The sequence below is a fragment of the Mobula hypostoma genome, chromosome 23 (genome assembly GCF_963921235.1).
Source record: "Mobula hypostoma chromosome 23, sMobHyp1.1, whole genome shotgun sequence".
Taxonomy (NCBI): Eukaryota; Metazoa; Chordata; class Chondrichthyes; order Myliobatiformes; family Myliobatidae; genus Mobula; species Mobula hypostoma.
Genome location: NC_086119.1, coordinates 44510903 through 44524231, shown reverse-complemented (window position 1 = coordinate 44524231; position 13329 = coordinate 44510903). Strand labels below are relative to the sequence as shown.

The window sequence follows — 13329 nt, the reverse complement described above, 5'->3', positions numbered from 1 at the left end:
ACGACAACTTAACCGACGGCTGTTGATGGCTTTCTTTCCATTCCATCTGCCACCTCTTTGTCTGACAGTGTATTTTTGCTCTCTGATACTCATTTTGTTTCCTTCTGAAAATAATTTTCTCAATTACTTCCTATGATAGCAAATTCTATATCTATCCGTTGCTGATAAATTTCTCCTGATTTTCACATTGGCTTCCCTTGTTTCCCTTATATTTACCACTGGGTTTTGATCTTCCCAAGTGAAACATTATCTTTGTGTCTGCTTGCTTCAAGTCACAATGATTTGAAATTTCTCTACTAGACCTCCCTTAAGTCTTATTATTCTTCCTCTTCACAGGGTTAGGCTTTACTTATGTGTAGTCTTTCACACATTCTATTATATTTCTTTATTTTCCTGGCTGCAAGAAAATGAATCTCGGGGTAGTTAAGATGGTGCTAAAGAGCGACTTCTTTGCTTGCATCTTCAGAAACAGCTTTATTTCTATCTTTGATTTCTCTTTTTTCTCCCCTTTTCAGGGTGTGGGGGGTTCTTTTGAAGGCCCTGACCTGGAGTTACACTCTGACTTCAGTCCTTTGTGGGAATGGGACCCGATCTCAGGGCCTCCCGACCCGCTGCCTTTTGATATCCCAAGGGTGGGGCCTGGAAGACTTGTGCACCTTCAGGGTTCTGGGATTTTGTGGCTCTGGGGACGGGCTGATTCTAGGCCGGTGCTCCTGATTGAAGCATTGCAGGAGAACACCGAACATCAGGAGCAGCGGGTAAGCCGCTGGGGGTTGTGTGCTCAGTGAGCTGTGTCTTCTTGTTGCCGACTGTCCCGGTGCAGAGCATGGAAAAGCAACGCAACAGACTTTTAACATCATAAACGAGTTGTTTGTTATGTCTCCCCTTTCGCAGTGAAACGGGGACACCTCTTTTTCCCTTATTGGGGGGGGGAGAGAGAGAGAGCCTGTTATGTCGAATTATTGGGTGAACGAGTGGTTTTTGGGGTACTGCGAGTCTACATATTTACTGATGCTTTGCTGCATGCTTGAGTGTTTGGTGCAGTGCGCTGATGCTTTTTGCTGGTGGGGGGTGGGTTCGTTGCCTTGCTGCTGCTTATGCGTGGGGGGGAGTTGGGGGGGCTTTGGGGTTCTAATGTTTAACTGTCATTCATTCTTTGGGGCACTCCTGTTTTCGTGGATGTCTGCAAAGAAAAAGAATTTCTCTGACATTAAATGCACCTATTGAAACCTATTGTATATGGCGACATATACTAAAAGCTTATCATATGAGAAGCATTTGATGGTTCTGGGCCTGTACTCACTGGAATTCAGAAGCATGGGGGGGCGGGGGGAAATCTCATTGAAATCTATCGAATGTTGAAAGACCTTGACAGAATAGATTTGGAGAGGATGATTCCTATGATTGGGGAGTCTAATACCCGAGAACACAGCCTCAGAATAGAGGGATGTCCATTTAACCATATAACCATATAACAATTACAGCATGGAAACAGGCCATCTCGGCCCTTCTAGTCCATGCCGAGCTCCTACTCTCACCTAGTCCCACCGATCTGCACTCTGTCCATAACCCTCCATTCCTTTCCTGTCCATATATCTATCCAATTTAACTTTAAATGACAACATCGAACCTGCCTCAACCACTTCTGCTGGAAGCTCCTTCCACACAGCTACCACTCTCTGAGTAAAGAAGTTCCCCCTCATGTTACCCCTAAACTTTTGCCCCTTAACTCTCAACTAATGTCCTCTTGTTGGAATCTCCCCCACTCTCAATGGAAAAAGCCTATCCACGTCAACTCTATCTATCCCCCTCATAATTTTAAATACCTCTATCAAGTCCCCTCTCAACCTCCTATGCTCCAAAGAATAAAGACCTAACTTGTTCAACCTTTCTCTGTAACTTAGGAGATGAAACCCAGGCAACATTTAGGACTGAAATGAGGAGAAATTTCTTTAGCCAGAGGGTGGTGAATCTGTGGAATTCTTTGCCACTGGTGGCTGTGGAGGCCAAGTCATTGGGTATACTTAAGACAGAGGTTGATAGATTTTTGATTAGTCAGGGCATAAAAGGACACGGGGAGAAAGCAGGAGATTGGGGCTGAGAGAGAAATCAATCAACCATGATGAAATGGCTGAGCAGACATGAGGGGCCAAATAGCTTAATACTGCTTCTATATCTTATGGTCTATATACTTAATTTGATAATAAACTTACATTGACTTTGACTTTAAAGTTAATTTCTTAGTTTTTAAATGATTCTTGTATTAATTTTTACATTTTTTCATGTGCCTCTAAGTCATTGACAACATGCAAACTAGATCAGTGCTCAATACCCTGAGAATGGACTGACAAGAACCATACATAAATTTATGAAACAATGGAAATATTTAAATTTTGAAACCTTAGAAATAAATACTCCTGCTTTGATAATTACTCTTTACACTGCAAAGTGAGATCTAATAGTTTGTTAAGTGCAATTAGATGGTACACATCAACTGGAAACTTCCATCTTTTCTTTTGCAATGGAACTAGTTCCAGAAGAGGATGTTCTCAGGGAAAAGTATGGAAAAAATGTGGCAAAACTTCAGGGGATATTTGTGTGGCGTTCTGCATAGGTACATTCCAATGAGACAGGGAAAGGATGGTAGGGTATAGGAACCATGGTGTACAAAGGCTGTTGTAAATCTAGTCAAGAAGAAAAGCTTACAAAAGTTTCCAAAAAACTAGGTAATGATAGAGATCTAGAAGATTATAAGGCTAGCAGGAAGGAGTTTAAGAAAGAAATTAGGAGAGCCAGAAGGGACCACGAGTAGGCCTTGGCAGACAGGATTAAGGAAAACCCCAAGGCATTCTACAAGTATGTGAACAGCAAGAGGATAAACCATGAGAGAATAGGACCAATTAAGTATGTGTGAAACCAGGGGAGATAGCAGAGGTACTTAATGAATACTTTGCTTCAGTATTCACTACGGAAAAGGATCTTGGTGATTGTAGGGATGACTTACAGCGGACAGAAAAGCTTGAGCATGTAGATATTAAGAAAGAGGATGTACTGGAGCTTTTGGAAAGCATCAAGTTGGATAAGTCACGGGGACCTTATGAGATGTACCCCAGGCTACTGTGGGAGGCAAGGGAGGAGATTGCTGAGCCTCTGGCAATGATCATCAATGGGGACGGGACAGGTTCCGGAGAATTGCAGGGTTGCGGATATTGTTCCCTTATTCAAGAAAGGGAGTAGAGATAGCCCAGGAAATTATAGACCTGTGAGTCTTACTTTATTGGTTGGTAAGTTGATGGAGAAGATCCTGAGAAGCAGGATTTATGAACATTTGGAGAGGCATAATATGATTAGGAATAGTCAGTATGGCTTTGTCATGCCTTACAAGCCTGATAGAATTTTTTGAGGATGTGACTAAACACATTGATGAAAGTAGAGCAGCAGATGTAGTGTATATAGATTTCAGCAAGGTATTTGATAAGGTACCCCATGCAAGGCTTATTGAGAAAGTAAGGAGGCATGGGAGCCAAGGGACCATTGCTTTGTGGATCTAGAACTGGCTTGCCCACAGAAGGCAAAGAGTGATTGTAGACGGGTCATATTCTGCATGGAGGTCGGTGACCAGTGGTGTGCCTCAGGGATCTGTTCCGGGACCCCTACTCTTCATGATTTTTATAAATGACCCGCATGAGGAAGTGAAGGGATGGGTTAGTAAATTTGCTGATGACACAAAGGTTGGGGGTGTTGTGGATAGTGTGGATGGCTATCAGAGGTTACAGTGGGACATTGATAGGATGTAAAACTTGGCTGAAAAGTGGCACATGGAGTTTAACCCAGATAAATGTGAAGTGGTTCATTTTGGTAGGTCAAATATGATGGCAGAATATACAATTAAAGGTAAGACCCTCGGCAGTGTGGAGGATCAGAGGGATCTTGGGGTCCAAGTCCATAGGACACTCAAAGCTGCTGCGCAGGTTGACTCTGTGGTTAAGAAGGCATATGGTGCATTGGCCTTCATCAATCGTGGGATTAAGTTTAGGTGCCAAGAGGTAATGTTGCAGATATCTACGATCCTGGTCAGACCCCACGTAGAGTACTGTGCTCAGTTCTGGTCACCTCACTACAGGAAGAATGTGGAAACCTTCGAAAGGGTGCAGAGGAGATTTACAAGGATGTTGCCCAAATTGGGGAGCATGCCTTATGAGAATAGGTTGAGTGAACTGGACCTTTTTCCCTTGGAGCGACAGAGAATGAGAAGTGACCTGATAGAGGTTTATAAGATGATGAGAGGAATTCATTGTGTGGATAGTCCGAGGCTTTTCCCCAAGGCTGAAATGGCTAGCACGAGAGGGCACAGTTTTAAGGTGCTTGGAAGTAGGTACAGAGATGTCAGGGATAAGTTTTTTTTATGCAGAGAGTGGTGAGTGCGTGGAATGGGCTGCTGGCGATGGTGGTGGAGGTGGATACGATAGGGTCCTTTAAGAGACTCCTGGACAGGTATATGGAGCTCAGAAAAATAGAGGGCTATGGACAACCCTAGGCCAGGGGTCCCCAACCTTTTCTGCACTGCGGACCGGTTTCATATTGACGATATTCTTGCGGACCGGCCGACGGGGGGGGGGGAGGAGGATGGTTGCCAACAGACAAGAATAGCAGTCAAATACATTGTGTGTACCCCGAGAAACACTACAATGACCATGAAGCCTTGCGCGGGCACCAGTGCGCATGCGTGCACGTGCCGATTTCTTTCTGCAAATCGTTTTTGGCGATTCTGTTGGGGGGGTGTGTTAATCACGACCGGAATATAGGTAATAAGTGGCTAATACACTCAATTTCATTTCTAAAAGGGTTTATCTAACTAATTTAATATTAAACACACAGCTCATATTTTCCTCACATGAATATAGTGATAAGTCAATTATCGGGGAGGACAGGGGAGCTTGAAGTAAGTGTTGAACGAACTTCCAGTAGAAGTGGTAGAGGCAGGTTCGATATTATCATTTAAAGTTAAATTGGATAGGTATATGGACAGGAAAGGGATGGAGGGTTATGGGCTGAGTGCAGGTTGGTGGGACTAGGTGAGAGTAGCGTTCGGCACAGACTAGAAGGGCAGAGATGGCCTGTTTCCGTGCTGTAATTGTTATATGGTTATATAAGTCACTTATAAGTCAATAGCATCATAACACTTTAAGTAATGTTTGGATATTAAACACAGCGCATATTTTCCTCGTATGAACATATAAAATCATTGCAACGCACCAATATCGCTAAATCAGTGGGAGCCCTGGGCTGAATACTTGTTTCTCTGCAACAAGACGGTCCTATCGAGGGGTGATGGGAGACAGCGATACTCGAGTGGATTCCTTATGTCCAGTCTATTCCACGATTTAGTTTTCGTTGCATTCATTGCAGAGATATGTTGGAAATGGAAGCAACGTTTTCAGTGCTTCCGTGGCTATCTCAGGATATTTAGCCTTGACTTTGATCCAGAATGCCGGCAGAGATGTTGTGTCAAACATACTTTTCAGCCCGCCATCATTTACAAGCTCGAGGAGTTGATCTCCTTCCCGCACTGACATGGATGACGCATGCGTAATGACCTCGTGTGCGTTCAAGCTCAACAGTGGGCGTGACAGGGAATGAGGAAAGGTGCAGCTGACTCATATCACCAAATCATATCATTTCCTCGCGGCCCGGTAGCAAATGCTTTGCTGCCCGGTACCGGACCGCGGCCCAGTGGTTGGGGACCGCTGCCCTAGGCAATTTCTAAGGTAGGGACATGTTCGGCACAGCTTTGTGGGCCGAAGGGCCTGTACTGTGCTGTAGGTTCTCTATGTTTCGATGTCGTATGATATGGGCGATCATGGTCTTGACAAGAAATGTATACTTTTCCAATTTGATTGTTCTTTGCAAATTTTTAGAAACGGTTTGCCAATGCTGTCTTCTGGGCAGTGTCTTTACAGGACACGTGACCCCAGCCATTATCAATATTCTTCAGAGACTGTCTGCCTGGCATCAAGAGGTCGCATAACCAGGACCTGCATATGCACTAGCTGCTCATACGACCATACCTCATTCAAGGAAAATACAGCCTTCCCTAATCAAAAATACGCACAGTACTCCAGAAGTGGTCGAACCACTATCCTGCACAAACTGCAGCTTGACTTCATTCTGTTTGTGTTCTCTCCCCTTTGCAATGGAGATCAACGTTCCACTTCTCTTTCTAATGACCTGCTGTACCAACGAGAATACCTAGTATTCTTGGAACACCACCATTTGAAGTCTTAGACAGTTTAAACCAGGGTTTCTCAACTAGGGTTCCATGAGAGGTTGCTTGGTGTTCCGCGAGAGATCGTCAATAGAAAAAAAATAAACGTAGTTTTGTCGAACGTGTGACATGTGATGCCAGTGCTCGCAGTGGTGGGCAGTGACCGAGCAGCCCCGTTAGCAACCTCGTTCGAGGTCTCTCAGCACAGGACAGCAGTGCGCAGTAGGACTGTGTTGATTTGGTTGAGTCTATTCTCAGTTTTTGATGTTCAGATAGGTGAGGCCATTGATAGTTGGTGAGTGCTGTATTGCACAGAGGGGAGCAGGCTGACGAGAGCAAGAGGTACGTTTTCCGAGCATTGAATGGACTCACCCGTCTTTACATTTTATTAACCCCTGTGTTTTACAGACGTGTCTGACGGTCCAAAGTGGCCATAGTCTTGAATGTTTTTCTTGTGATCACAAGACCCCGCTGGATGTCTACTACTACTACGTCGACTCAGGCCTAGGGGGCCAGTGTCGGGCACGATGACGGACTTTCCACTTCTCCCTCTCCCTCATCAGTGTGTTCAGTTCATTTACATTAGCCATTCCCCTGTCTTCTAGGAGCGTGTTGACCATAGTCTTGGGAGGGCGCCCAGGGCTCATTCTCCCGTGCTTGGGCTCTCATATGATGACTAGGCTGGCAGGTAGCTCGGGGTGGCGTAGACAGTACCCCGCTAGTTGCAGTCTTCTCGCCTCGATCTTAGTGGTGAGCATCGGTAGGTCGTCATAGAGCTCAACGTTCATCATGTGCTGTTGCCAACACACGTCAAGAGCCATCCGGAGCATTCGTGTATAGCAACCATCTAGAGACTTTCGCATAGTCTTGGTGAGTGTCCACGTCTCGCATCCGTATGTGAGAATGGACCCTATGACTGCTACGAAGATCCTCTTTTAAAGCCCTCTGGTCAGGTTCGACTTCCAGATTTCCTTCATGTCATTCATAGCCCTCCACACCAGCGCCTTCCGTACCTTTATGTCCTTCTCCGAACCCATCATTCTTGATCCGAGGTACTTGAAGTCAAGGACTTTCTGAATGGTATCATTCTTTACCGTCTTGAGAGTACCTTCGTCGCAGTTAAACGGCATGTACACTGTCTTTTTAGCGTTTAGGTGAAGTCCAACTTTATTGCACTCAATTTTCACTTTTGCCAGTACCTGCTGTGCTTCCTCCATCTGGTCAGAGAGCAGGACTATGTCATCTGCAAAATCGAGATCTGTGAGCGTAACCCTTTTGGTTCATCCTGCTGGACGTCGATAATGTAGAACACTGCGAGTCCAGTCCACTGGTTCATTGGTGAGACTGACAGTGAAGTTGCCTCAGCAGTGGAGGTCATGCCACAGGGTTGCCTGTTGCAGCTGCCCAGGGGAGGAGGCAGCAGAGGCGGTGTGGGAGAGCAGAGGCTTCTGTGGGTGCACTGGAATCTGAACTGGGTGGGGGCTGGCCCCTCCCTTGGGTGCTGCCCTCCAGTGTTCGCTCAGTGCTGCCCTCCACTGTTCACTTGGTGGAAGAACAAGCTGAACCAACACAACATCCCATGCACTCTCTGCAGGCCATGCCACTCGAGGGCATGGGTTATATGTGTTTGTGACTATGTGTTTTTCTGCTATTGCAACTATTCGTGCTGTACGTGCCATGTGCTGTGTGCTGCAGGTAATGTGCTTCGCACCTTGGCCCCAGAGCAACGCTGTTTTAATTGTAAACACAAAATAATCTGCAGATGCTGTGGTCAAGGCAACACTCACAACATGCTGGAGGAACTCAGCAGGTCGGGCAGCATCAGTGGAAAAGATCGATCGACATTTCGGGCCGGAACCCTTCGTTAGGACTGTAGGGGGAAGGGGCAGAGGCCCTATAAAGAAGGTGGGGGGAGGGTGGGAAGGAGAAGGCTGGTAGGTTCAGGTGAAAAAACCAGTAAGGGGAAAGATAAAGGGGAGGCAGGGAGGTGATAGGCAGGAAAGGCGAAGAAAGAATAGGGGAAAACACAATGGGTAGTAGAAGGAGGCGGAACCAAGATGGAGGAGGTAGGCAGCTGGGGGAGGGGGCAGAGTGACACAGGGATAGGGGAAGGGAGGGGGAGGGAATTACCGGAAGTTGGAGAATTCTATGCTCATACCAAGGGGCTGGAGACTACCTAGACGGTATATGAGGTGCAGCTCCTCCAACCTGAGTTTAGCCTCATCATGGCAGTAGAGGAGGCCATGTATGGACATATCTGAATGGGAGTGGGAAGCAGAGTTGAAGTGGGTGGCTACTGGGAGGTCCTGTCTGTTTTGGTGGACGGAGCAAATACCGCCTAGGTAGTCTCCAGCCCCTTGGTATGAATATAGAATTCTCCAACTTCCGGTAATTCCCTCCCCCTCCCTTCCCCTATCTCTATGTCACTCTGCCCCCTCCCCCAGCTGCCTACCTCCTCCCTCTTGGTTCCGCCTCCTTCTACTACCCATTGTGTTTTCCCCTATTCTTTCTTCACCTTTCCTGCCTATCACCTCCCGGCCTCCCCTCCCCCACCCCTTTATCTTTCCCCTTACTGGTTTTTTCACCTGGAACCTACCAGCCTTCTCCTTCCCACCCTCCCCCCACCTTCTTTATAGGGCTTCTGCCCCTTTCCTCTACAGTCCTGACGAAGGGTTCCGGCCCGAAACGTCGACCGATCTTTTCCACGGATGCTGCCCGACCTGCTGAGTTCCTCCAGCGTGTTGTGAGTGCTGTTTTAATTGGCTATACACTCAGACCTCGCTTAACGTTGAGAATGCATTCCTTGGAGGTGGAGTGCTATGTCAATCAGCGCTATGCAGGGTCATTATAACTACATAAGTAGACATGTGTGCCTGATTAAAAGAAAATCAAAACCGAGATATATGATGTATTATTTTATGTATACACAGTAATTTGTGGAGTAACAAACATGCGAATAGGCCTAACCTGTACGTCAGTGGAGTAACAACACATCGCAGCACCAGCTGAGGGAAGCGGGCGCTAGTTACATCTGAGAGGAGAGACCAGATTATGTGTCCACCTCTAACTTTGGCTTCTTCTTCAAGTAGGCGTCGAGATTTGACTCTCTTTTCTTAAGATTCCTCTCATGAAGGAGTTCTCGGTAGCAGGAAATCATGCTGAGGACGCCTCTCTTTGCCTTTTGCTTTGCTCCCAGTCAGGGTCATTATCGATGAGCTGGTCCATGATTTGTGTGATCGTGGTGATGCCAGTGTGAGGAATTTTGTGGTGAGGTTTCTTGCTCTTCTCCATCTGTGTCCTCAGATTGACCAGGAGGCACTGCTCTGCCAATTCTCAAAGCTCTTCATTATTAAGGCTCTCGCTATCCACACTAGCTGCTTTACCAGAGGTACATGTGCTATGGAGGTTATTGTGTTGTTTAAACCTATCAAATCAAACTCTGCTGGCTGTGAATGTTACCGACATTTCTTCTTCTTGAATATGATTGTGGATGCTTGCCTTTTCCATTATGCTCAGCTGGCTTAGGGACATGTTTCATTGTGTTTGGTCATCTACCCGTATACTTAGTCGATTTTCCAGTTTTTGAAGCAAATGGCTCCTTGAACAAGTCACCTTCATTGATGATAACTTTGAGGTTGTTGTTGCAGAAGCTTTTATCTTGTCTGCATTTTTTAAAATAATTGTTCTGATCGTCAATGTAGCCAATTTCAAACCTAACGCTCACCAGCTTCCAAACGCCGCATCACTTGCAGTTTCACATCCATGCTAATGCTTTTCCCAGACACCTTAGATGTACCACCTTCACTGGAAGTTGCAGGCTGTTTTCCAGACATTATGGGTGAAAAAAAATGGAATAAATTGATGAGGAAGCAAGAATGCTTACATACATGGGGGAAGGCAGAGGGTGAACTAATACGTGATTGGCTGCGAGTGGCTCAGAGAGTATATAAAGTGCTCTCATTGGCTGATTGAACGCTTACTGTAATGGCAGCTGCTCTAGAGAAGTTTTAAGTGTCCCTTAGAATGAATTTTTGTCATTCTTATAAATTTCAATAGAGAGTTGAATAGCTACATTGTAACAAATCAGTGCTATGTGGGGAGGCATTATGCAGGATTTGGGTGTATTCATGTATGGTTGAATGATAATTAAACTTGAACTTGAAACTCTTTATTAATTAACATAGATTGCAAATTCCTGCACTCCCAGCATCGATCTCCAATGTTTCCAACCCAAAAAGAACCCCTTCATCTTCGTTGCTTTCTGTCAGTTCATTAATCAACTCCTTTGCTGACATGTCACTCATAGTGCCAAGAGTTCTTACTGTATCTTATACAGTAATCTTTATCTTTTGGAAATTCAGATATTACATTCTCTAGTACTACTATTATCCATTCATCCAGCTGTATCCTCAAACAAATTTATTAAGTGTCATGGCTTTCATGAAAATAAATTGCCTGTTTTAATAGATCCCATTATTTCTTGTTGGCAGATGTTAAACAACTGCCCTGCAGTTCCCTACTTTTTCCTCTTTCTTCCCTTCAATAGTAGTGTTGCATTCACTATGTCCCATCCTTTGTTGGGAACTTTCTAGAACCTAGATAATTCTGAAGGATTATAACCAATACAATCACTACTCCCTACAATTCCATCTCTCGGAACCCTAGGATGCAGGCCATTGGTCGAGGGGATTTGTCAACCTTGAGTCACCGTAATTCATAGAGAATTTTGTTCCACTGAAATCAATTGGTTTAAGTTCCTCACCCACTTTTGCCCCCTGATCACATACTACATTGCTTTCCATTGTGGAGACAGATATTACACTTCCATTTTATTCCTTATTAGTCTCCCTTTCTGCAGTCCTAAGTGACTTGTTTACCTTTGCTGTTGTCCCCTATTTAACCTCATGTAAAAACTTATGCAATTTGTTTCACTGTTTCTTGATAGTTTATCTTCAGATTTCATTTTCTTCCTCTATTACATTTTTATTAAAAGTCTGCTCATTTCTAACACCATCCCAATATGCAGGCTTCCCCTTCAGATAAATATATCCTTATCATAAGTAGTTAGCCACGGATGGATCACTTTCTTTCTCGATGGTATGGATTTTCATTGAGAATTAAATATTTATTTAAATCTTGTCCAGTGCCCCTCTACAATCCCATTTCAAACCCTATCTGCCAAACTACTTTCATCAAAAGTTGCCTCCTACGTTCTTATGTAACAGATTTTATTTAAATTTAAGACTAATTTCAAACTTACACTTGTCACCTTCAAGCTGAATGTAAATTCAGTCATGTTATGTTCACTTTTCCTAGAAGGTTCTTTACTATGAAGTCACTTATTAATTACACTCCTTATAAAGTACTGCTTCCTGGTTTGTTTTGCAATATATTGCTCCAGGGAAATAGTCTGAAATGCATTTCATAAACTTGTTATTAAGATCATACTTGAAAGCCAATTTGCCCAGTGTATATGAAGATTATCTAAGATTATTGGATTTCCTCTCTGACAAGCCTCCACTATTTCCTTAAAATTATTGGTATAATTAACATTCTTTTCCACTTTTATTTATTTTTTAAATTTGGAGATACAGCACCCTTCGAGCCCTGCCGCCCAGAAACTCCTGATTTAACCCTAGCATAATCATGGGACAATTTACGATGATCAATTAACTTACTAACTGGTACATCTTTGGATTCTGGAGCACCCGGAGAAAACCTTCTACAGGGAGTACATACAGACTCCTTGGCAATGACGTGGGAATTGAGCTCCAAATTCCAATGCCCCCGAGCTGTAAGAGTGTCACTCTAACCACTATGCTGCCATGGCAACCGACCAGTTCAAACCCTATTCAGCAAGTGCAAAGCTTCCATGCCAGTCCTTTGAATACGGTTCTAAAAACTATTCACAAACAAGAGAAAACCTGCAGATGCTGGAAACCCACGCAACACACACACACACACAAAGTGCTGGAAGAACTCAGCAGGTCAGGCAGCATCTTTGGACAAGGGTACAGTCGATGTTCGGGCCGAGACCCTTCAGGGGCAAGTATTGTCATGGATTTGATTTGTGACTGGACGTGGTTGTTAAAATTGCAACCAAATGATTGTAACTTATGTGTAAAAGTTCTCCACACCCAGGGTAAATTCCACAACACTATTTAAAGTCAGGGGTCTCAATTGTTGCTTCCAGCAATCTGAGTTCGATTCTGACCTCAGTTAATGGAGTTTATGCACTGTTATCTTCATCACCTTGGGTGCTCCAATTCGCTCCTGAATCCCAAAGACATACTGCCAGATGAATCGGCCACTACGAGTCAGAGTCAAGTTTATTGTCCTGTGCACAGTGCACTGGAGTAACGAAAATTTTAAATACCCCTTAAGGAATCAAAAAGAGATGATAGACATGTGCAGTAAATTGCTGGGTCACAGGGAGAATGGGACAGTGGCAACTGCTCTGCTAGGAACTAGAATTGGCATAAAGGACTGAATGGCCAGATTCTGAGTCATAATATGTAAACAGATTTCCTACTATTTTCCTATCCTCTCTGAAGAGACACAATTACATTTCTGTCTACGGGGACGTGCCATGTTGAAACTGTTTACCACATTTCCCACATTACACAAAGGCGATGAAAAGCCTTGTGATATTCTGAGGCTGTGAATAGCACACAATATAAAAGCCAGGCCTTTTGCTTTTAATTGCTGAATACATTAATGGCAGATGAAGGTATTTCCTACCGGCAGACATGGTTGGTGGGGTTCATGTCTATTGCCATCACTCTGTGGGACTCCTCGTCCAAAGGGGAGTGACCTTCTTGCTTGGAACCTTCCCGTATGTATTTTGTCCCTACAACGAAGAGAAGGGTTATTTACCTTAACCTTCTTCCTCAGGAAGAGCTTGATTTGTTGGCTTATAATTGAACAAAAGAATTAAGGGATGTGAATGGGGTGGAGGGTGAAAACTGGAAGAAAACAAAAAAAAAGGATGTGTAACACACACACACATAATGCCACCTCCCCTCAGTGTACAGGAGAGCTGCAGTTTTACATTGCTGTATCTT

The 13329-nt window shown here is 44.4% G+C and overlaps 1 protein-coding gene across 8 annotated transcripts in view; it reads right to left on the bottom strand.

The window, feature by feature from the left end:
• Positions 1 to 13329, bottom strand: part of gtf2ird1 (GTF2I repeat domain containing 1) — a 200953-nt gene that overhangs the window by 72304 nt on the left and 115320 nt on the right. For all 8 annotated transcript variants that reach the window (XM_063031349.1, XM_063031348.1, XM_063031351.1 and 5 more), the window contains one exon: positions 13007 to 13115. In XM_063031349.1, coding sequence (XP_062887419.1) covers positions 13007 to 13115 — 109 coding nt within the window. The remainder of the gene's footprint in view (positions 1 to 13006; positions 13116 to 13329) is intronic.